Below are 25,810 nucleotides of genomic sequence, written 5' to 3'. Positions count from 1 at the left end.
AGCTGACTACAGTATATTTATATTATATTAATATATTTCTATTGATTCACTACTTTTGTCCAGGGCCCATAGGACTGTATATAGGGAATAGGGTGGATAACGCCATGGTAAACATGGCAACATAATCCAGGATTAGGCCAGGGGGACTAATGCTGCGGCCAACCACAGTCAATTACCATGACTAAACACAGTCGTTCAACAGCTTAGCTCCTACGCTTTATTTTGATGAATTTGCTTGTTTTCCGATTCCATTGGCTGATTATGTTCTGTGTGTATTCCAACACACTGGGGCTGGCACAACGCGGTGCCAGAAATCAACACTGCTAACAGTGAGACTTCCTTCTCCTCCTTCTAAGACACATTTTCGAACACAGAAGTCACATTTCTGGCCCACTAGTCTCCTTATGGTAATCTCTGGGGGTGGTGTCCCAAATGGCATCCTATCCTATATAGTGCGCTACCCTGGTCAAAGAGCACTACATAGGAAATAGTGTGCAAAGGGATGCAACCTCTGCGTATGCCCTGCTCAGCGAAGGTCCTTGTCAGTTTGGCTGAATGGGGTTTGGTACAGCTGGCTGGGCTGGCTGGCACTACTATCCCCAGGTCAAATTGCTTGCGTCTGATGTGATGTCGCGCTCAGTGTGGTCTGTTTCTCTCCCTCTCTTCTTCTCTCCTGCTTCAATGACCATTCACTTTGGGTATTCATGTCCAGCATCCAACATATCGATTCTCTGGACACAGTCTAGTAGTGCATGTAGTGCACTATGTAGTGCATTACTTTTGACCAGGGCCCAGAGGTCAAAAGTAGTGCACTATGTAGGGAATAGGGTGCCATTTGGGACATACGCTGAGAAAACTTCCCAATACCGCTTGCTCGGTTCATTCACTATGGAAGAATAAGGTAAGCTGCACTCTCCATAACCCTCTCCAATTAAAAGGGAAGCCTTGCCCCAGTTTGTATGGCTTAATCCATCATCCAGTGACTGAAGGGGAGAATACACAATGCACCACTCCATTTTGTGTCTTTACTCATTGTGGATGGGACATTGTTTCATTGTTTACACCCATCCTCCCTCCTTTCCTCCTCCCTCCTTACAAAGCCCAAAGCAGAGGTAGTGAATTTTTCCCTAGTTGCAGATCTAGGATCAGCTTCCCCTCCCCCAATCCTAACCTTAACCATTAGTTGGCTCAAGATCACTGACCCAAGATCATTGTCTACAGAAACTTCACCCTACTGCTGCAGGGTGCAGCTCCCGCTGCAGAGTCTGTCCAGTTGAAAGTCATTATTTCATTATTTCATATCAAATCATCCCAAGTCATTCCAGGTATCTCCATTTTTCCACATAATCAGAATCTGAGAGGAAGGTTGTCTTACCGCAGCTTGCCTGTGAGTGTTGGACAAAATGCCATGGATCTTCACCTTCTCCTTGTCCATCTGGTCAACGTTTACCCACAAGTCCTTGCTCATGGGGTCCGTGGGGCCGTAGGTCTTTGATGTGTAGTAGTTGTGATCTGTGTCCTCCTATTGGACACAAAACAAAAACACTGGTTAGTTCCACTTTATTTGGAGTGTCCCGTTACAGACAGCCTATAGATGTACCTATATTGGAATGAAACAAAAGCATTGATTCAATAAGTGACCATTTTTCGATATTAATATACTAAGTCAAGAGCTGTGGTTCGTAGCTTGAGATTTATGAAAGGCCATCAAAATGTTGTTAGGCAGGGAGTGAAAGTATTGAATTAGAGTGGATGTAACACTGTGCTCCGAATGATTTACTAAAATAGAGCCTCTGCTCCTTCATGTACATTGAGTCAGCTTTACGTGGGATGTTTTCTAGCCAGACAGGAACATCTCTCTGTCTCTCAAGATAAATAATCCCTTGGCTTCAAAATGAACAGCAAAAGCATGGAAGACTAGTCTGAAATGATAACAGTTACAGTTAAATATATGACTACCATTCATAGTAATTGAGTTAAACCTGTCGAACTGTTTTGATATCCATTGTATAATATACTTGTAAAAATGTTGATGACAGGTGTTATGAAAACAGTGTACGTGTGTGTTGACATATGATTTGAGTACACACACAAAGACAACAAGTGTAGACCTCACCGTGAAATGCTTACTTACAAGCCCTTAACCAACAGTGCAGTTCAAGAAGAGTTTATATACCAAATAAATTAAAGTAAAAAATAAATGTTCAGCAGTTTTATTGGATTAGGGGTTAAGGAGCTGTTAAGGAGCCTTTTGGTCCTAGACTTGGAGCGCCGGTACCACTTGCCGTGCGGTAGCATAGAGAGCGTTGGCGTATCCAAGATGGCGTAGCAGTAGGACGTCTGTTTGTCTTGTCCCATGTGTATATATTTTTCTTCATATATATATAACAGACGTGAAACGGCTAGCTTAGTTAGCGGTGGTACGCGCTAAATAGCGTTTCAATCGGTGACGTCACTTGCTCTGAGACCTTGAAGTAGTAGTTCCCCTTGCTCTGCAAGGGCCGCGGCTTTTGTGGAGCGATGGGTAACGATGCTTCGAGGGTGACTGTTGATGTGTGCAGAGGGTCCCTGGTTCGCGCCCGGGTATGGGCGAGGGGACGGTCTAAAGTTGTACTGTTACATTAATGCTGTTGACCCGGATCACTGGTTGCTGCGGAAAAAGAGGAGGTCAAAAGGGGGGTGAGTGTAACGGCTAGCTTAGTTAGTGGTGGTACGCGCTAAATAGCATTTCAATCGGTGACGTCACTTGCTCTGAGACCTTGAAGTAGTAGTTCCCCTTGCTCTGCAGCGATGGGTAACGATGTTTCGATGTGTGCAGAGGGTCCCTGGTTGGCGCCCGGGTATGGGCGAGGGGACGGTCTAAAGTTATACTGTTACATATATATATATATATATATACATATATATATTACGGATCTGCTATTTTTTTACACTTTAGAACCGGAACCCCCATCAGAAGCTAGCCGGCTAACTAGCTACTAGCTAGCAGTCAGTTAAAGCAGAGATTCTTACCAATTGACCTGGACCCTTTTACTGCTAACATGGATCTCACTTGTTGACTTCTGTAACCGTAAAAGCCTTGGTTTCATGCATGTTAACATTAGAAGCCTCCTCCCTAAGTTTGTTTTATTCACTGCTTTAGCACAATCTGCCAACCCGGATGTCCTTGCCGTGTCTGAATCCTGGCTTAGGAAGGCCACCAAAAATCCTGACACTACCATCCCTAACTATAACATTTTCCGACAAGAAAGAACTGCCAAAAGGGGCAGAGTTGCAATCTACTGCAGAGATAGCCTGCAGAGTTCTGTCATACAATCCAGGTCTGTGTCCAAACAATTTGAGCTTCTACTTATAAAAATCCACCTTTCCAGAAACAAGTATCTCACCGTTACCACTTGTTATAGACCCCCTTCAGCCCCCAGCTGTGCCCTGGACACCATATGTGAATTGATCGCCCCCCATCTATCTTCAGAGTTCGTACTGTTAGGTGGCTTAAACCGGGACATGCTTAACACCCCGGCTGTCCTACAATCTAAGCTAGATGCCCTCAATCTCACACAAATTATCAAGGAACCTATCAGGTATAAACCTAAATCCGTAACCATGTGCACCCTCTTAGATATCATCCTGACCAACTTGCCCTCTAAATACACCTCTGCTGTCGTCAACCAGGATCTCAGCAATCAATGCATCAATGCTTACGTGCGTAATGGGTCTGCGGTCAAAGGACCACCATTCATCACTGTCAAATGCTCCCTAAAATGCTTCAGCAAGCAGGCCTTTCTAATCGACCTGGCCTGGGTATCCTGGAAGGATATTTACCTCATCCCGTCAGTAGAGGATGCCTGGTTGCTCTTTAAAAGTCCTTTCCTCGCCGTCTTAAATAAGCATGCCCCATTAAAAAAATGTAGAACTAAGAACAGATATAGCCCTTGGTTCAACACAGACTTGACTGTCCTTGACCAGCACAAAAACATCCTGTGGCGTTCTGCATTAGCATCAAATAGCCCCTATGATATGCAAGTCAGGAACCAATATAATCAGTCAGTTAGGAAAGCTAAGGCTAGCTTTTTCAAACAGACGTTTGCATCCTGTAGCACTAATTCCAAAACGTTTTGGGACACTGTGGTCACTGTGGTCCTTGGAGAATAAGATCACCTCTTCCCAGCTGCCCACTGCACTGTGGATAGGAAACATTGTCACAACCAATAAATCTATGATCATTTCAATAAGCATTTTTCTACAGCTGGCCATGCTTTCCACCTGGCTACCCCTACCTTGGCCAATATCTCAGAACCCCCTTCAGCAACTTCCCCAAAGCCAAGTTAACAAACAGATCACCGAACATTTCGAGTCCCACCGTACCTTCTCCACGATGCAATCTGGTTTCCGAGCTAGTCAGGGGTGCACCTCAGCGACGCTCAAAGTCCTAAATGATATCATAACCGCCATCGATAAAAGACAGTACTGTGCAGCCGTCTTCATCGACTTGGCCAAGGCTTTCGACTCTGTCAATCACCGCATTCTTATCGACAGACTCAATAGCCTTGGCTTCTCAAATGACTGCCTCGCATGGTTCACCAACTACTTCTCAGATAGAGTTCAACGTGTCAAATCGGAGGGCCTGTTGTCCAGACCTCTGGCAGTCTCTATGGGGGTTCAATTCTCATGCTGACTCTTTTCTCTGTATATATCAATGATGTCGCTCTTGCAGCTGGTGATTCTCTGGTCCACCTTAAATAAAATCTAAATCGTTCCTATTTCGCAAAAAATCCTCCTTCACTCATGCTGACAAACATACCCTCGTACAACTATCCTACCGATCCTTGACTTCGGCGATGTCATTTACAAATTAGCCTCCAACACTCTACTCAGCAAACTGGATGTAGTCTATGCAGTCTACCACAGTGCCATCCGTTTTGTCACCAAAGCCCCATATACTACCCACAACTGCGACCTGTATGCTCTCGTTGGATAGCCCTCACTGCATATTCATCGCCAAACCCACTGGCTCCAGGTCATCTATAAGTCTATGCTAGGTAAAAACCTACCTCAACTCACTGGTCGCCATAGCAACATCCACCTGTAGCACGAGCTCCAGCAGGTATATTTCACTGGTCACCCCCAAAGCCAACACTTCCTTTGGCTTCTTTTCCTTCCAGTTCTCTGCTGACAATGACACGGAACAGATTGCAAAAATCACTGAAGCTGGAGTCATATCTCCCTCTCTAACTTTAAGCATCAGCTGTCAGAGCAGTTTACAGATCACTGTACCTGTACACAGCCAATCTGTAAATAGCACACCCAACTACCTCATCCCCATATTGTTACTTATCCTCTTGCTCCCCAGTATCTCTACTTGCACATCATCATCTGCACATCTATCACTCCAGTGTTAATGCTAAATTGTAATTATTTCGCCTCCATGGCCTATTTATTGCCTTGTACTCTTGTACATTTGCACACACTATACATAGATTTTTCTTTTGTGTTATTGACTGTACGTTTGTTTATGTGTAACTCTGTGTTGTTTTTTTGTCGCACTGCTTTGGTTTTACCTTGGCCAAGTCGCAGTTGTAAATGAGAACTTGTTCTCAACTGGCCTACCCTATTAAATAAAGGTGAAATAAAAATAAAATACATTTAAAAAAACAGCCTATGACTTGGGTGACTGGAGTCTCTGACAATTTTATGGGCTTTCCTCTGACACCACCTATTATTTGGTCCTGGATGGCAGGAAGTTTGGCCCCAGTGATGTACTGGGCCGTATGCACTACCCTCTGTATCGCCTACGGTCAAATGCCGAGCAGTTGGCATGCCAGGCGGTGATGCAACCTGTCAGGATGCTCTCGATGGTGTAGCTGTAGAACCTTTTGAGGATCTGGGGACCCAATCCAAATCTTTTCAGTCTCCTGAGGGGGAAAAGGTTTTGTTGTGCCCTCTTCTTGTCCTCTGTCATTTCTTCACACAAACTAAGTTATTTTTGTTCATAAGCGATGGTAGCAGCAACATTATGTACAAAATAGGTTTAAAGATAAGTTACAAACAACACAAATAAAACTAACAAATAGCACAGTTGGTTAGGAGCATGTAAAACGTCAGCCATCAGGCACAATCTTATCAGTACTGTAGGCTTATGCATGCTTCTTCATTCTTCTTCGTGTGTTCCATTTGGGCCCAGTCAGCATCTGAAGTGGTCATAATGGCTGCTAATCAAATGAAGAAAGCCAGAAAGCATGACATCCTGCGCTCGTAAAAGCCTGGCTTATAGGCTAATGGAGTGCAAAAGGCCCCGGTCATGTTTTTAAGCAGACACACGACTCCTTTTACTGTTTCCTGTATGGAGTAAGCCGAACGCCCTGAGCTGCACCCCTATCTCTGCCTGCGTCCCAAATGGCACCTATTATCTACATAGGGCAATACATTTGACGAGGGCCCACAGGGCTCTGGTTAAAAGTAGTGCATTATATATGGGACTGGGTGCCATTTGTATTTTTTTTTAATGGGACATCTTCTCTCTGATCTGGGCATCTTGTAACACACTAATACAAATAGGAGTGTTAAACCTGATTCAAGACATGTATAATATGGTAAATCTGAAGAAAATGTATACAAAATAAAGTATGAGACTCAAAATTGAGCTCAGGTGCATCCTGTTTCCATTGATCATCCAGTTTCCACAACTTTATTAGAATCCACCCGTGGTAACTTCAATTGATTGGACATGATATGGAAAGCCACATACCTGTCTATATAAGGACCCACAGTTGACAGTGCATGGCGCTGGAGAACAAGGCTGATGTTTTACGTATTTCTAACCAATTGTGTTTTTTTTTGCATTGATTGTAACTTTTTTTGGACATAATGTTGCTGCTGCCGTCTCTTATGACCGAAAATAACTTCTGGACATCAGAACTGTGATTACTCACCACGAACTGGCAGAATCCTTTTTTCCCTTTAGCAAGTCTGACGAGCCCGACGTGAATGATATACCGCTTTCCCGGGAACAGGCCCAGATCCCCATCATTTGCGTGAAGAGAAGGCAGAGAATAAGGGGCCAAAGGGCGGGCTGCCTTCTGAGAATTCATAGGCGATCGAATAAACCCCCACTTCCTTCCATTCTGCTAGCAAACGTGCAGTCTTTGGAAAATGAACTCGATGACCTACGCGGAAGATTAAACTACCAACGGGACATTCAAAACTGGAATATCTTATGGTTCATGGAGTCGTGGCTGAACGACGACATTATCAATAGAACAAAATGTCTGTAAGACAAGGGGCGCCAGACTATGTATTTTTGTAAATAACAGCTGGTGCACGATATCTAAGGAAGTCTCGAGGTTTTGCTCATCTGAGGGAGAGTATCTCATGATAAGCTGTAGATGACACAATCTACCTAGAGAGTTTTCGTCTGTATTTTTCGTAACTGTCTACAGTATATACCACCACAGACTGATGCTGGCACCAAGACTGCACTGAATTAGCTGTATTCCACCATAAGCAAACAGGAAAACGCTCACCCATAGGCAGAGCTCGTAGTGCCCGGAGACTTTAATGCAGGGAAACCTAAATCCCTATTACCAAATTTCTATTAGCATGTTAAATGTGCAACCAGAGGGGAAAAACTCTGGACCACCTTTACTCCGCACACAGAGAAGCATACAAAGCTCTCCATTTGACAAATCTGACCATAAATCTATCCTCCTGATTCCTGCTTACAAGCTAAAATTAAAGCAGGAAGCACCAGTGACTCGATCAATAAAATGTGGGCAGATGCAGCAGATGTTAAGCTACAGGACTGTTTTGCAAGTATAGGCTGGAATCTGTTCCGGGATTCCTATGATTGCATTGAGGTGTACACCACTGCAGACATTGGCTTCATCAATAAGTGTATCTATGACGCCGTCCCCACAGTGACCGCACGTACATACCCCAACCAGAAGCCATGGATTACAGGCAACATCCACACTGAGCTAAAGGCTCGAGCTGCCGCCTTCAAGGAAGCTTATAAGAAATCCCGCTATGCCCTCCAATGAACCATCAAACAGTCAAAGCATCAATACAGGCCTAAGATTGAAGATACTACCCTGTCTCTGATGCTCATCGGCTGTGGCAGGGCTTGCAAACCATTACAGACTACAAAGGGAAGCACAGCCGAAAGCTGCGCAGTGACATGAGCCTGCCAGACGAGCTAAACTACTTCTATGCTCGCTTTGAGATAAATAACACTGAAACATGCATGAGACAACCACCTGTTCCTGAAGACTCACATCACGCTCCCTGCAGTCAATGTGAGTAAGACCTTTAAACAGGTCAACATTCACAAGGCCGCAGGAGCAGGTGGATTACCAGGACGTGTACTGCGTGCATGCGCTGACCAACTTGCAAGTGTCTTCACTGACATTTTCAACCTCTCCCTGTCCGAGTCTAATACCAACATGTTTCAAGCAGACCACCAAGAACATTAAGGTAACCTGCCTAAATGACTACCGACCCGTAGCACTCATGTCTGTAGCCATGAAGTGCTTTGAAATGTTAGTCATGGCTCACATCAACCGCAAGGCACTACAGAGGATAGTGCGTAAGGCCCAGTACATCGCTGGGGCCAAGCTTCATGCCATCCAGGACCTCTATACCAGGCGGTGTCAAGGGAAGACTTCAGCCACCCTAGTCATGGACTGTTTTCTCTGCTACCACACGGCAAGTCTAGGTCATAAGACTCCTAAACATCTAATCAAACGGCCACCCAGACTATTTGCGTTGCCCCCTTCTCTTTTACATAGCTGCTACTCTCTGTTGTTGTTATCTATGCATAGTTACTTTAATAACTCTATCTACATGTGCATATTACCTCAACACTAACCGGTGCCCCCATACATTGACTCTATACCGGGACCTCCCTGTATATTATGGCTGCTCTTTAATTATTTGTTACTTTTATTTCTTATTCTTATTCATATTTTTTTTAACTGCATTGTTGGTTAGGGGCTCGTAAGCAAGCATTTCACTGCATGGTCTACACCTGTTTTATTCGGCGCATGTGACTAATACTATTTTATTTTATGTTAGAGCAAAAAACAAGCCTTGAGGTTGAAGGAATAGTCCGTAGAGCTCGGAGATATTGTGTCGAGGCACAGATCTTGGGAAGGGTACCAAAACATTTCTGCAACATTGAAGGTCCCCAAGAACACAGTGGCCTCCATCATTTTTAACTGGAAGAGGTTTTGAACCACCAAGACTCTTCCTGGAGCTGGCCGCCCGGCTACACAGAGAAATCGGAGGTGAAGGGCCTTGGTCAGGGAGGTGACAAAGACCCCAATGGTTACTCTGACAGAGCTACAGAATTCCTCTTTGGAGATGGGAGAACCTTCCAGAAGGTCAACCATCTCTGCAGCACACCGCCAATCAGGCCTTTATGGTAGAGTGGCCAGACAGAAGCCACTCCCCAGTAAAAGGCATGACAGCCCGCAGTTTGCCAAGAGGCACCTGAAGACTCTCAGACTATGAGAAACAAGATTCTCTGGTCTGATGAAACCAAGATTGAATTCTTTGGCCTGAATGCCAAACATCACGTCTGGATAAAACCTGGCATCATCCCTACGGTGAAGCATGGTGGTGGCAGCATTATGCTGTGGGGATGTTTTTCAGCAACAGGGACTGGGAGACTAGTAAGGATTGAGGGAAAGATGAATGGAGCAAAATACAGAGAGATCCTTGATGAAAACCTGCTCCAGAGCACTCAGGACCTCAGACTGGGGGAAGGTTAATCTTCCAACATACCCAAGAAGAATCAAGGCTGTTGTCACGTTCGTTAAAGGGAGGAGACCAAGCCGCAGCGTGATGTGAATACATCTTCTATTTTAATGAAATGAAGAACACTTCAACAAACTTAGAAAAACAACAAAACGAACGTGAAGCTATATGGAATAAGTGCAGACACAGGCAACTAATACATACACATACAAAAACCCTAGACAGGACAAAAACACAACAAACCACCCCTTGTCACACCCTGACGTAACCAAAATAATAAAGAAAACAAAGATAACTAAGGTCAGGGCGTGACAGCTGTAATCGCTGCCAAAGGTGCTTCAACAAAGTACTGAGTAAGGGACTGAATACTTACAGTATGTAAATGTGATATATATATATATTTTTTAATGTTCACAGAATTTTCAAAATTTAGCTTTGTCATTTTGGGGTATTGGGGTATTGTGTGTAACTTTTCTTCTACTGTATGTTTGTTTATGGTGTGTCGTCTGATGAGGAAGAATCGGACCAAAGCGCAGCGTGGTAAGTGTTCATGATTTTATTAAACTGAACACTAGAACAAAATAACAGTGAATAAACGAAACCGAAACAGTCCTGTCAGGTGCAGTATACTAAACAGAAAACAACTACCCACAAAACAAAACATAGAAAAAATAACATAGAATGCCCACCCCAAATCATACCCTGACCAAACCAAAATAGAGACATAAAAAGCTCTCTAAGGTCAGGGCGTGCCCGTACCCCCCCCCCCTCCCCCAAAAGGTGCAGACTCCGGCCGCAAAACCTGAAACTATAGGGGAGGGTCTGGTTGGGCATTTCTCCGCGGTGGTGGCTCTGGTGCGGGACGTAGACCCTGCTGCACCTCTGGCTTGGCCCACTTTGGTGGCGCCTCTAGTGCGAGGACCCTCGCCGCCGACTGGGGACCCTCATCCGGGACCCTTGTAGCGGGTCCCGGACTGGGCACTCTCGTTGTGGCCCCGGACTGGGGACCCTCGTTGCGGGCCCCGGATTGGGGACCCTCGTTGCAGGCCCCGGACTGGAGGGCGACTCTGAAAATGAGGAGACGCAGAGACAGCCTGGTGGGTGGGGCTGCCACAGGGTCCACCAGGCTGGTGAGACCTACAGGAGGACTGGTGCGTAGAGGAGGCACAGGATGAACCGGGCTGTGGCGGAGCATTGGAGCTCTGGTGAGTTGGCTCAGGGCTATAGCCTGACTCCGCCAATCTCCCTGTGTGCCCCCTCCAAAAATGTTTTGGGGGCTGCCTCTAGTGCCTGCTACGCTCACTTGCCTCATAACGCCGCCTCTCAGCTTTAGCTGCCTCCAGTTCCTTCTTCGGGCGACGATATCCCCCAGCCTGTGTCCAGGGTCCCTTTCCGTCCAGTATCTCCTCCCATGTCCAGGAGTCCTGAACCCTCTGCTCCTCCATACCACGCTGCTTGGTCCGCTTGTGGTGGGTATTTCTGTAACGGGTGTCGTCGTCTGATGGTGAAGAATCGGACCAAAGCGACCAAACCAAAATAGAGACATAAAAAGCTCTCTAAGGTCAGGGCGTGACAGTTTATTCCATCTGTAACTCTGTGTTGTTGTATGTGTCAAACTGCTTTGCTTTATCTTGGCCAGGTCACAGTTGTAAATGAGAACTTGTTCTCAACTAGCCTACCTGGCTTAGAACCATCCATCCCGGATCCGGTATATTTGTCATCAGCGACGCTGAATAGCATAGCGCAACAGTCAAATAATATTACTAGAAAATATTCATTATCATGAAATCACAAGTGAAATATAGCGAAACACAGATTAGCCTTTTGTTAATCACCCTGTCGTCTCAGATTTTGAAATTATGCTTTACAGCGAAAGCAATACAAGCGTTTGTGTAAGTTTATCGATAGTATAGCAAAACAATAAGCACACCTAGCATCAGGTAACTTGGTCACGAAAATCAGAAAAGCAATCAAATTAATCGTTTACCTTTGATGATCTTCGGATGTTTTCACTCACGAGACTCCCAGTTAGACAACAAATGTTCCTTTTGTTCCATAAAGATATTTTCTATATCCAAATACCTCCGATAGTTTGGTGCGTTATGCCCAGGAATCCACCGGAAAGAGCGGTCACAACAAAAATTCCAAATTATATCCATAATGTACACAAAAACATGTCAAATGTTTTTTATAATCAATCCTCAATGTGTTTTTCAAATATCTATATTCGATAATATATCAACCGGGACAGTTGGCTTTTCACTAGGACCGGGAGTAACAATGGCCGCCTCTCTCTTTTGCGCACAAATCACTCTGAGAGCCCCCACCTGTCCACTTACGCAATGTGGTCGTTCACGCTCATTTTTCAAAATAAAAGCCTGAAGCTATGTCTAAAGGCTGTTGACAACTTAGGGAAGCCATAGAAAAGGGAATCTGTTTGATATACCTTTCAATGGGCAATAGGGATGCATAGAAACACAGGGGTTTCAAAATAAGAGTCACTTCCTGATTGGATTTTTCTCAGGCTTTCGCCTGCAAAATCAGTTCTGTTATACTCACAGACAATGTTTTTACAGTTTTGGAAACTTTAGGATGTTTTCTATCCTAAGCTGTCAATTATATGCATATTCTAGCATCTGATCCTGAGAAATAGGCCGTTTACTTTGGGAACGTTATTTTTCCAAACATAAAATTAGTGCCCCCTAGCTTCAAGAGGATTTATAAAGGTGAAATAAATAAAGAATTGATGAGGGGGAAAAACTATTTAATTAATTTTAGAATAAGGTGGAACATAACAAAATGTGGAAAAAGTCAAGTGGTCTGAGTACTTTCCAAATGGACTATATATACAGTATAAGATAGAAAAAAACATTCAGTTACAAAACAATAGTTCTATCTAATAAATAAAAAGCTTGCATGGCATTTTAGTAAGGCCAATTCAGCAAAGCCAAGTTGGGCAACAGATGGGATAAGTCCCAAATAGTTCCATATTCCCTATGGGCCCTGCTCAACAGTAGTGCAATATCTAGGGAATAGGGTGCCATTTGGGACTTACATTAAGTAGATTCTTTGTACTAAAGACAGGTGAAATGTTATTTACAAAGATACCGCTCTCCCCAAATGACAAGTCAGCAGGCATCATGCCAAACAAAGATAACGTCTTAGTCTGCAAATGTGCTGAATCTCTACTTTGTTATTGTGGGTTGAAAACCGATAATATTCAGCAGCTTTGGAAGTTGCTCAATTGTTTACTTGCTTGGGGAGGGAGAGGAGGCTTTCAACTGACCTCTATCACGCTGTGCTTTGTGCTTCCTCTGATAATCTGAACATTGCGGTGTGTGTGAGTGCACGCATGAATTTGTGTATATGTGTGCGTGCATGTTCTCTCTCACGTGTGTGTGCTTGTGTTTTTGATTCTGTGTGTGTGTGTGTACCTGTTTGTGTGTGCGCGTGCGTGTTGGGCTAGTCAAAGAGCTGTGAGACAAACACTACATGGATTAAACAAACATAACAACTCATATTAAGAATAAACACATCATATTATTCCCCTTGGGGGACAGTAATGTGGAAGATGTGTGGGCCTCAACACGTCCCATGCTGTAATACTAGAGTCGTGACATTGGGACTATAAGGTTATATCTGCGCAAATTTGAATAAATATTTGAATACATAAATCATTTTTAGATTTTTTATTTACCAGGATAGAGTCTGAACACATCATCAAATACATGAATAAATGTATTATGGTCATCAGACGAATTACTGTCATCACAGATCAACGATGTGACAACATCCCTTACTTGAAGATTTCTGACAGTGTTATTTTGCTTGCGTGCCACTTTTGCTGGCAAGACTAGTCGAGACGATACTTAGAGGGAGATGGCAAAAACGTGTTCTGATTGGTCCGTCCGTATTTGCTTAGGTTTGTGATTGGATTTCAGATAGAACCCACTCATTTTTTGACAAAAATGTCAGATACTGTATAACCTCAGAGTGTAGAATAGAATAGAGTGAGTGTTCTGGGTATACGTAGCCCTGGTGGGATTAATACATAATAAACCTCTTAATTGAAGCTAGGCACAGCAGATGGGATATTGCTTTGTATTAATTGGTCGACTTTAAAACACACATTACCAAAGGCGTTTTTTTTCTTCTCGCATTTGGGAGCCGCGGGTGCAGACAAAGCTTGTTAAGAAAACAAGCACGCTGTAGCAGCCAGACAGGCTTACTCAGCAGATTAGTTTTGGGGGTTATAAAACAAAGAAAAACGAGAACCGCTAGACCCTTGATATGTTTCCTACTAATCAGCACAGGATGTGTTGGCTATTTCCGCCCATCTTTGGAGAGGAGGAAGAGCAGGAAGGCAGGGAGGAACTCCTTGGAGGTGAGAGGGGGCCAGCTGGCTGTTGTCATACTAGTTTCCCCCGTGAATGCCATTAAACAGACAAATAATAAGTTTGCTGTATGAGTGGCATTCCGTGAACCAAACCATTTCCAATTCACTTTTCAATTTCATGTATGAGTCATTTATTCAAGCTACTGCATCAACATTGCGTTACGGTGACGCCTGAGTATCTTTATGCCAATGTTTTTCATTTCAAAATGTCTCTGTCATCTCTTAAGAGATTCTGCCAAAAAGATGTATTGTGGTGCAATGAGATTGGTCCTAGCACTTCCTGTAAACAAAAATAAGAGATTAGAAAACTATTTCCAGGCCCGAAATCTACCTGTGGGTTTAATCACTTAGCTCAGACTACAGAGAGAGAAAGAGAGAGAGTTTGCTGGTTTAATTGGGTAAATAGGTATGCTGTCACACTGGAGCATCAATCACATCAGTGTTACTGAATACAAACAATACAGTAGAAAAACAAACATCTGTCATCTCATACCTTTTAATGGCTCTCTCCCTACTCTATGCGTCCCTCTATCCCTCCTACAATGCTCACACACATTCACACACACACACACGTAGGTATGCACACTGGCACGCACATACACACAAAAAACCTACACACACTAACACGCACACTTCAGCGCTTTACAAAGAAAGCAATACTCGTGTGTGTCGCTCACTCTCGCGTGGGCTGACAATGTCTCTGATCCATTATATCCATTATTTATCACTCTGCATCATGCCCTGCCCATTGGAGCAGCATTAGTGGAGCGTGTGGTGAAATCCAACAGCATTGCATTGCATGGAGCTGAGGTGTGCTGCACCTGCTCACTAACAAACCAGTATTGGTGCTTTGAACACATCATCCAGGTGCGACGCAAACAGGAGCAACAAAATAGCACAACAGTAAACATGAAATCGTGAAACACATGGATAGAAAAGTCACGCTTGCGTTTTGAAAATTTTGTTTTCTTGTTTTAACAATGAACTCAAGCTGTTGCAACCAAAGGCAGACTTATGAGCCTGTAAAATGCCAACTGTTGAAGAAAGCTTGGAGTGAGATTTGCAATTTGAATTTCATTGCCCTCTGGCACAACCCCTAGATGGGAGGACACTTGTACTGTTTTATAGCTTTATAGCTCAAAAGAATGTGACAAGGAGGTGTTCTCTTGAAAGCAGCCTCTATGGTCTATGGTCTACACCAGGCATGGGCAACTGGCGGCCATGTCAGTCAAATTTTGATTAGTAAGTTAGTCTAGCGACCAACTATCTAAACTTGTAGTAATCATGGTTGAATTACCGACCGGGGTGCCCCAATTGATAATCAGATTTCATATTTAAAAACTGCAAACATTTGTCTCCACCCTATGGCAAAATTAGTAGGATTTCATAAAATTAGTTATACAATTGCAGCAAACATGCTTAAAAACTACAATATTTTCTCTATGCCCCATGGCAAAATGTGTAGAATTGCAGGAAATTAAATCGAAAATGGAAATTGTCTCTTCTTTGTCAAAAGGAGGGCCACAATAAAAAATAATGGTATTGCTTAGGGCCCCCAAAAGGCTAGGGCCGGCTCTAACTGCATGTGTGGGTATGGATGCAGGTACACAGACCCACGAGCCACTACGGCCCCTGATGACTTTACATTTTTTGTGGCCCTTACCCCCATCAAATTTACCTAACCTTGGTCTACACCCACACACATACAGAGATGTGTTGTTATTGAAGAGCTCTAGTGTTCTGTGGTTGCAGGTCTCTCTGTGCACCAGATAAACATGTGGTTAGGAGCCTTCTCAGCTAGCAGCTTTTAGGCTGACACATAGACTTGTTCCTGTCTGAACTTCATGAGACTGTCCCAAACAATAAAACTAAAAAGATATTGGCAACCTGCCTCCTCTCAACATATAAGCTTCCAGTGCTTGGAGGCTGATAGCAAAAATGTGCTATCACTGCTAGGCTAGAAACCACAGTAGAGGGAAGTATGATGTCAATCTCAGCCTCAGCCCTGGCAGAGAGACACACTCCAGGTGGGACAGTGAGAGAGGAAGGCTAAGATCAAGGCAGACGACGCCGGCTGAGATCAAAAACACTGCAGGTTCAGTTTGGAGAGCAATAACAGTGCCGAGCACTGCAGTCAACTATCTGGTTGTACTGGCACAAATCAGCACGATTGAAGCTATTTCCGGGTAATGTCATATAGTGAAGTAAGATATATATACATTTAGAAAAGCATCTCTCCCAGGTAATCTTTTAATAAAGGTACTGTGAAAGGGTCCTACTAAAGCATTGTTCTGCAACTGAATATTTGATGGAAATCAAATGAAGCAATTGAAATGTTCAGAGCTGAGACAATTCTTTTCCCGCTCTCTCTACTCCCAACTAAACAGAAATGAAGAATGTAATAATGCATCGCTCCCCTGGGATACTCCTGAGCAATCCGACAGACAGCACAGACCAGGGTCGTGTTCAGAAAGCAAGCAAAAATGGGGAGGGCCCCCTAAATGAATTCCTCCAAAAAGAAATGCTTGTTTTCCCCACATTTGTTTTGTTGCTATGATGTGCATGAATTAATATGACCCTGGCTGGACAGACATCAACTCAAATTTATTTATATAGCCCTTCTTACATCAGCTGATATCTCAAAGTGCTGTACAGAAACCCAGCCTAAAACCCCAAACAGCAAGCAATGCAGGTGTAGAAGCACATCAAATAGCAGCAATTCTCCCAGCAGCCAACATAAAAGAGTCTAGGTAAAACCTTGGTAAAAACATGAACACTTCAATGAGCAGATTTACAATCCGTGATTTATTTAATGTACACATACAGTCAATTCAGACTAGGCAACATGACAGGTAGGAGGCTGTATAGTTTCAATGGTTCGACCTGGGTTTTATGCCAGTAAGACATTACATAACAGTCGGTGTTTCTCTTAGGATTTGAATAATATGCTAACTATTTTGCATCGTCTAAAAATCAATGACAGTTTACATTTGGTTGAAACCAATTTGGTAGCATCTTTAAACATTCAAACCTCTCTTGTAAGATTTGTTTTTTCTTAAACCCCACTACATTTGAATATAAGCATCAACAAAAACCAAGAAAGCTTACTCTCGTTAATATATTCTTCTCTGTTGAACAAAAACGAATGCATAGATGTTGTCACGCCTACAGCATGAACTGCTCAGCAGGGTTGGAGTCAATCAATTCCATTTTTCAATTCAGTCAATTCAGGAAGTAAACTGAAATTCTAATTCCACATTTCTCAGAGAAGCATTGAGGATAATTGCAATTGGAATGCAATTTGTTTTTGGAATTGACTGAATTTAAATTTGATTGACCCTCAACCCTGCTCGTCAGGAAGTTTGGGTGCACAACAAAGAAGAATGCTAGATATAAACGAATGTAACACTTCATTTGAGTGACACATTTCTTAGTGTAAGAAACCGACTTGAGCTAAACTGTCTTGAGCTAAACCAAGACACCATTCCATTGAAATAAGTTATACTTGAAAATTCAAAAAAGATTTAAAAAGAAAGAATTAAATGCAATAAGTAGTTCACAAATGATCCTGAAATACATTCTCAGTTATTTTGTTGTGATGTTGTGTTGACTGTTGATATTGCTGTAGAGTTGTTAGTGAGGTGATTGTGGTGTGGGATGAATGTCGTGATGACACCGTGTTAAATTCCACATGGCTTTATCAAAGACTGGATCACCTCATCAGTACTAAGCAGCAGCATGTCAACAAACAGACACACGGACTGGTCTCAGTATAAATATAATACCACTTACTCGATGTTGGATTATGTCTTTAGTGCCCCGACCCCTTTAGTTTATTTAAACATATAAACTTTTTCCACTTTCATAAAATACTTTGGACAGCCAAAGCAAGCACACGTGTTCATCCCAAAAATGACGCTTTCTAATTCTAGTTCTATACTGTCAGTGTTTCCCCTGTGTCGTTGCCGCCTCTCCAGATGATAAAAACAATTGTAGGGATGGTGAAACGTATTTAGTTTCAACTTAAATGACTAAAACCCGATATAAAATATCTTTAAAAAATAACAATCACCTAAATAAAAAACCACACAGTCAGGGAGACCCTAAAATGCCATAGCATGGGGCAACCAGGGATTTTGTTATAATATTTGAGTCACTCAGACGGCATAAGAACACGACATAAGCCATGGACAAATGTGTAGAATTTCAGGAAATTAGCTTTAAAACTGCACATTTACGCTCAGCCCCATGGCAAAATGTGTAGAATAATTGCTGGAAATTATCTCTAAAGCTAAAATATATATACAGTGGGGAGAACAAGTATTTGAAACCCCTCCGATTTTGCAGGTTTTCCTACTTACAAAGCATGTCGAGGTCTGTAATTTATATCATAGGTACACTTCAACTGTGAGAGACGGAATCTAAAACAAAAATCCAGAAAATCACATTTATGATTTTTAAGTAATTAATTAGCATTTTATTGCATGACATAAGTATTTGATACATCAGAAAAGCAGAACTTAATATTTGGTACAGAAACCTTTGTTTGCAATTACAGAGATCATACGTTTCCTGTAGTTCTTGACCAGGTTTGCACACACTGCAGCAGGGATTTTGGCCCACTCCTCCATACAGACCTTCTCCAGATCCTTCAGGTTTCGGGGCTGTCGCTGGGCAATACGGACTTTCAGCTCCCTCTAAAGATTTTCTATTGGGCTCAGGTCTGGCTAGGCCACTCTAGGACCTTGAGATGCTTCTTACGGAGCCACTCCTTAGTTGCCCTGGCTGTGTGTTTCAGGTCGTTGTCATGCTGGAAGACCCAGCCACGACCCATCTTCAATGCTCTTACTGAGGGAAGGAGGTTGTTGGACAAGATCTCATGATACATGGCCCCATCCATCCTCCCCTCAATACGGTGCAGTCGTCCTGTCCCCTTTGCAGAAAAGCATCCCCAAAGAATGATGTTTCCACCTCCATGCTTCACGGTTAGGATGGTGCTCTTGGGGTTGTACTCATCCTTCTTCTTCCTGCAAACACAGCGGGTGGAGTTTAGACTAAAAAGCTCTATTTTTGTCTCATCAGACCACATTACCTTCTCCCATCCCTCCTCTGGATCATCCAGATGGTCATTGGCAAACGTCAGACGGGCCTGGACATGCGCTGGCTTGAGCAGGGGGACCTTGCGTGCGCTGCAGGATTTTAATCCATGACAGCGTAGTGTGTTACCAATGGTTTTCTTTGAGACTGTGGTCCCAGCTCTCTTCAGGTCATTGACCAGGTCCTGCCGTGTAGTTCTGGGCTGATCCCTCACTTTCCTCATGATCATTGATGCCCCATGAGGTGAGATCTTGCATGGAGCCCCAGACCGAGGGGGTGATTGACCGTCATCTTGAACTTCTTCCATTTTCTAATAATTGCGCCAACAGTTGTTGCCTTCTGACCAAGCTGCTTGCCTATTGTTCTGTAGCCCATCCCAGCCTTGTGCAGGTCTACAATAATATCCCTGATGTCCTTACACAGCTCTCCGGTCTTGGCCATTGTGGAGAGGTTGGAGTCTGTTTGATTGAGTGTGTGGACAGATGTATTTTATACAGAGTTCAAACAGGTGCAGTTAATACAGGTAATGAGTGGAGAAAAGGAGGGCTTCTTAAAGAAAAACTAACAGGTCTGTGAGAGCCGGAATTATTACTGGTTGGTAGGTGATCAAATACTTATGTCATGCAATAAAAATAATAAAATCATACCATGTGATTTACTGGATTTTTGTTGTAGATTCCGTCTCTCACAGTTGAAGTGTACCTATGATTAAAAAAATACAGACCTCTACATGCTTTGTAAGTAGGAAAACCTGCAAAATCGGCAGTGTATCAAATACCTGTTCTCCCCACTGTATATAGATTTGCATGGAATTCCTTTTAAAATGGTAAAATTCTCTCTGCCCTATGGCAAAATGTGTAGAATTGTGTCTCCGAGGCCAAGAGGAGCGCCTCTAAATTGCTATTGCGTTGTGTGTGTCGGCGGAGGCTATTAGCACCAATGCCCCGTCATTTCCCCTGTCAAGCAGCCTGCACCACCGGCATCCCTTTGCCCCACCTCCCCCTTCCAATATGCATCAATGTCTTCAGGACAAAGGCTAGTCTTTTTATATTCTCATCCCCAGACTAATATGAGGCTGCTGACACCTTTCCTCCTTCCTTCTGCCCAGCACTGGTCTGCCTGAGGGAATTTAGAGTTTAGAGTGCGATTCTGTCACTGAAAACGTTTAACCATCCATATAATTATTATTCTATATCTGTAATCGTATTTTTTGGAGTGGCCGTTGCTAAATGAGTGGCCGTTGCTAAATGAATATAGGGAAACTCTGACAGTATAGAACTAAAGTAAAGGGGTGTAGACATAATCCAACATCCAGTAAATTGTATTACATTCAGTGTTTAATTGGAGCCAGATCCGTTTGGACTGTTTCGTTATTTGGCCAGATCCGATACCTCTCGTGGAATGAAAAATAATGTTCACTATTTGCAATGTAAAAATTTGAATGTGATCAAAGTTCATTCGAGAAGCCCTTTCGTTAATTCTCCTGCCCCCCCCCTCCCCGTATCTACCACAGAATGAGATTCACTTTTTATTATCACTCTCCCTCTGATAGACATGAGCCTGCAACTCTCATATCTCTAGCATTGCACGTCATCATTTATTTCCTTATAGAATCATAGGGTTCTGGAGATGCTGCCGCACGCCGAATGAATTGAAATACATTTACCAAAGTTATAGAATAACTGCTCTCTGTTCAGAAAGTAATGAAATCATTCAGAATAGCCTACTACACCATGAGAACGCCAAACATTTTGCCACAAAGGATAAATAGTTTATTTTTAAAATAGCCTATCTGTGGAGTGTAGCCCAATAACTAGGCATAGCCTACAGTCAGGAACGCGCAGCAAATATGTCAGTGAGCAAACAGCACGCAGAAAAAAAGACTCTAATCTGCCAGCTGTAGGTTACCAAAATATTTGATCAACTTCCAAATATTGATTAACAAAATAAAAGAATAGAGAGACAGGCTTTTGGCACAGGCACATAGGCCATCACCAGCTAGTGAGCTATGCATCGTTGTCAATTTGAGGACTATAATTTACTCCTCATATTGTAGTATATAATATGTGTCTCCCCACACCTAGGGTCCTAGACTATTGATGGATTCAAGACAAGGTCGTTTTCATTTGATCTCAGATTCTCAGTTTGTCTGGTGTCAAAGTAGCCTGTCATTTCAATTATTTGTGCGGTATTAAGGTGCTTTCAAGACAACTGGGAACTCTGGGGGAACAAACAAGGTCGAATCATGACGTCAGTGATCTTCAGGTTCGAAAGTCGGAGCTCAGAGGTCCCCACTTGGAATTCCGAGTTGGATTCAAAACAGTCGGAGCTCATTTTTTCCCAGAGTTCCCAGTTGTTTTGAACGAGGCATTAAAAAAGATTATGCCAATGTCTTACGTCATGTAAAATGACATAAAATTCTATGAAATGGGTATATAAAAAGGCCCCATTTGTGCAACTTCTGTAAATGACTCTTCTGCTCTATGCCACGACACAAATGTGATGATATGCATGCAATGCTCCCCAGATCACCCCCCTCCCCACTCTCACACTCACTTTTTGTTCCGGCACCTCCCAATTCACAAATTAAACACAAATTAATACTGAGACTTGTGTCTGTTTGTTGACATGCTGCTGCTTAGTACTGATGGAGGTGCCCTCGTCTTTGATAAAGCCATGTGGAATTTAACATGGCATCATTGGGACAATCATCCCGCACCACATTCACAATGCTCCAGCAATATCACCCCTCAACACAACACCACTGCCAAGCTTTCCCAACTCCCAAGCCATGATTAAGGACAACATGTACTGACTGGTTCAGCGGTTTGCTATTCGTCACAATGAACGAGGAATTGGTCACACAATCAATATCAAATCTTGATTGCATTGCACCCAATGGGTTTAATGTTAGTTCATTCCCACACTTTGTACCACACCTGAAAGAAATTGTGGTTTAACTGAAATGACCTTTAGTCCCAAAATGTTTTGCTTGTCAGCAATCAGGTTTTCAAGATATGTAACTTTCAAAATACAGAAATCCCCCCCCATGATGTATTTTGCATCATATGATAAACAGGACAACCACTGGTGTACCAGACACCCCCGAAGCCCACGTAAGGTGGGGAGGCCCCATGAGCTTTGGGGGCCCATGCGCCTGTCATCGATGTCTATTATTTTTTTATGTAATAAATAATTTTAACCCTCCAAAAAGTAATTAATTCATTTTTTTACCCCATATGTACTAGGAATCTAAGTGTTTATTTCTTCAGGAATGTCACTTCAGGAATGTGACTGAAAAAGTGCCCCAGGTCTTGAAAAATAAAACATTTAACTAGTTGAAAGTACAAGGGGGATATCGGGCATGGTCAAGGCTACGGCAGCACCAGTACAATGAGTGGTGCTTACTCAGGTGTTCAAAAGCTCATATCAGACCAAGAGCCTAATGCTTCTTAGGTAGTTCTTTATGAACTTTAGTGTAGAAACTGATCTCTCCACTGAAGCGACAGTTACATGTGTGGTAAAAACAGCTCGATTGTGTAACGATCGGCGTTGGAATGAGGAGAGGAGGACCCATGCGCAGTGTAGTAAGTGTCCATATTTTTTATAAAATATCTGAACACTGAACAAAACAAACTAAAACGACAAACAAACAGTCCTGTACGGTGAATGAAAAAACACTGAACAGAAAATAACCACCCACAAAACACAGGTGGGAAAAGGCTACCTAAGTATGATTCTCAATCAAAGACAATGAACGACACCTGCCTCTGATTGAGAACCATACCAGGCCGAACACGTAAACACAACATAGAAAAAGGAACATAGACTACCCACCCCAACTCACGCCCTGACTAAACTTAAACAAAGACATAACAAAGGAACTAAGGTCAGAATGTGACAGTACCCCCCCCCCCCAAAGGTGCGGGCTCTGGCCGCAAAACCTGAACCTATAGGGGAGGATCTGGGTGGGCATTTGTCCGCGGTGGTGGCTCTGGCGCAGGACATGGACCCCACTCTACCATAGTCTTTGCCCGCTTCTTTACCTGCCTCCTTGGTGCCTTTAGAGCGGCGACCCTCGCCGCTGACCTCGGACTGGGGACCCTAGCAGCAGGCCCCGAATGGAAGGGAGATTCCGGCAGTGCTGGATGGATGGGAGACTCCGGCAACGCCGGACAGGAGGGAGACTCCGGCAGCGCCGGATAGGAGGGCGACTCCAACAGGCTCTGGCAGCTCAGGACAGACGGGCGTCTCTGGCAGCTCAGGACAGACGGGCGGCTCTGGCAGCTCAGGACAGACGGGCAGCTCAGGACAGACGGGCGGCTCTGGCAGCTCAAGACAGACGGGCGGCCTGGAGGGAGGAGACGGAGCGACAGCCTGGTGCGTGGGGCTGCCATAGGACCCACCAGGCTGGGGAGACCTACAGGAGGCCTGGTGCTTGGAGGAGGCACCGGATGGACCGGGCTGTGGGGGAACACTGGAGCCCTGGTGCGCAGCCTTGGCACCACTCCTCCAGGCTGGATGACCCTCCAGAGTGCAGGCACAGGTTGAACCGGGCTGTGGGTGAGCACTGGAGACCTGGTACATACCACTCGCACCTCTCCCCACATTCGCCCGGCACGGGCGGAGCGCAGGCATAGGACGCACTGCACCCTCCCAGCGCCCTGGAGACACAGTATGCAGCGCTTGCGCAGGACACCCTGGGCCGAAATGGCGTACTTGAGACCAAACACGCTGGGCTGGAACAACACGCCCTGGCTGGATGCCCACTCTCGCTTAGCACTTGCGGGGGGCTGGCCTATAGCCCACTGGGCTGTGAGCGCGTACTGGTGACACCGTGCGCTTGACCGCATAACACGGTGCCTGACCAGTACTGCGCTTCTTACGGTAAGCACAAGGAGTGGGCTCAGCCCTCCAACCTGACTCTGCCACACTCCCCGTGTGCCCCCTCCCAAAATACATTTGGGGGCTGCCTCTCGTGCCTGTCGCGCTGCCGTGCTGCCTCCTCATATCGCTCTGCATTGGGGCGGCGATATTCCCCAGCCTGTGTCCAGGGTCCCTTTCCGTCCAAAATCTCTACCGGTGTCCATGAGACCAGAGATCGCTGCTGCCCGATACCACGCTGCTTGGTCCTTGGTTGGTGGGTGATTCTGTAACGATCGGCGTTGGAATAAGGAGAGGAGGACCAATGCGCAGTGTGGTAAGTGTCCATATTTTTTATACAATAACTGAACACTGAACAAAACAACAAAAACGACAAACAAACAGTCCTGTACGGTGAATGAAAAAACACTGAACAGAAAATAACCACCCACAAAACACAGGTGGGAAAAGGCTACCTAAGTATGATTCTCAATCAAAGACAATGAACGACACCTGCCTCTGATTGAGAACCATACCAGGCCGAACACATAAACACAACATAGAAAAAGGAACATAGACTACCCACCCCAACTCACGCCCTGACTAAACTTAAACAAAGACATAACAAAGGAACTAAGGTCAGAATGTGACAGTACCCCCCCCCCAAAGGTGTGGGCTCTGGCCGCAAAACCTGAACCTATAGGGGAGGATCTGGGTGGGCATTTGTCCGCGGTGGTGGCTCTGGCGCAGGACATGGACCCCACTCTACCATAGTCTTTGCCCGCTTCTTTACCTGCCTCCTTGGTGCCTTTAGAGCGGCGACCCTCGCCGCCGACCTCGGACTGGGGACCCTAGCAGCAGGCCCCGAATGGAAGGGAGATTCCGGCAGTGCTGGATGGATGGGAGACTCCGGCAACGCCGGACAGGAGGGAGACTCCGGCAGCGCCGGATAGGAGGGCGACTCCAACAGGCTCTGGCAGCTCAGGACAGACGGGCGTCTCTGGCAGCTCAGGACAGACGGGCGGCTCTGGCAGCTCAGGACAGACGGGCAGCTCAGGACAGACGGGCGGCTCTGGCAGCTCAAGACAGACGGGCGGCCTGGAGGGAAGAGACGGAGCGACAGCCTGGTGCGTGGGGCTGCCATAGGACCCACCAGGCTGGGGAGACCTACAGGAGGCCTGGTGCTTGGAGGAGGCACCGAATGGACCGGGCTGTGGGGGAACACTGGAGCCCTGGTGCGCAGCCTTGGCACCACTCCTCCAGGCTGGATGACCCTCCAGAGTGCAGGCACAGGTTGAACCGGGCTGTGGGTGAGCACTGGAGACCTGGTACATACCACTCGCACCTCTCCCCACATTCGCCCGGCACGGGCGGAGCGCAGGCATAGGACGCACTGCACCCTCCCAGCGCCCTGGAGACACAGTATGCAGCGCTTGCGCAGGCCGAAATGGCGTACTTGAGACCAAACACGCTGGGCTGGAACAACACGCCCTGGCTGGATGCCCACTCTCGCTTGGCACTTGCGGGGGGCTGGCCTATAGCCCACTGGGCTGTGAGCGCGTACTGGTGACACCGTGCGCTTGACCGCATAACACGGTGCCTGACCAGTACTGCGCTTCTTACGGTAAGCACAAGGAGTGGGCTCAGCCCTCCAACCTGACTCTGCCACACTCCCCGTGTGCCCCCTCCCAAAATACATTT

At 44.9% G+C, this 25,810-nt stretch overlaps 1 protein-coding gene across 3 annotated transcripts in view; it reads right to left on the bottom strand.

The window, feature by feature from the left end:
* plxdc2b (plexin domain containing 2b) overlaps positions 1-25,810 on the bottom strand; it is a 178,482-nt gene that overhangs the window by 70,140 nt on the left and 82,532 nt on the right. For all 3 annotated transcript variants that reach the window (XM_064941838.1, XM_064941837.1, XM_064941839.1), the window contains exon 3: positions 1,376-1,522. In XM_064941838.1, the coding sequence (XP_064797910.1) occupies positions 1,376-1,522 (147 nt within the window). The remainder of the gene's footprint in view (positions 1-1,375; positions 1,523-25,810) is intronic.

The sequence above is a fragment of the Oncorhynchus masou genome, chromosome 28 (genome assembly GCF_036934945.1).
Source record: "Oncorhynchus masou masou isolate Uvic2021 chromosome 28, UVic_Omas_1.1, whole genome shotgun sequence".
NCBI lineage: Eukaryota > Metazoa > Chordata > Actinopteri > Salmoniformes > Salmonidae > Oncorhynchus > Oncorhynchus masou.
Note: the sequence above shows the minus strand (reverse complement) of the source record. Positions and strands in the feature narration are given on the sequence as shown.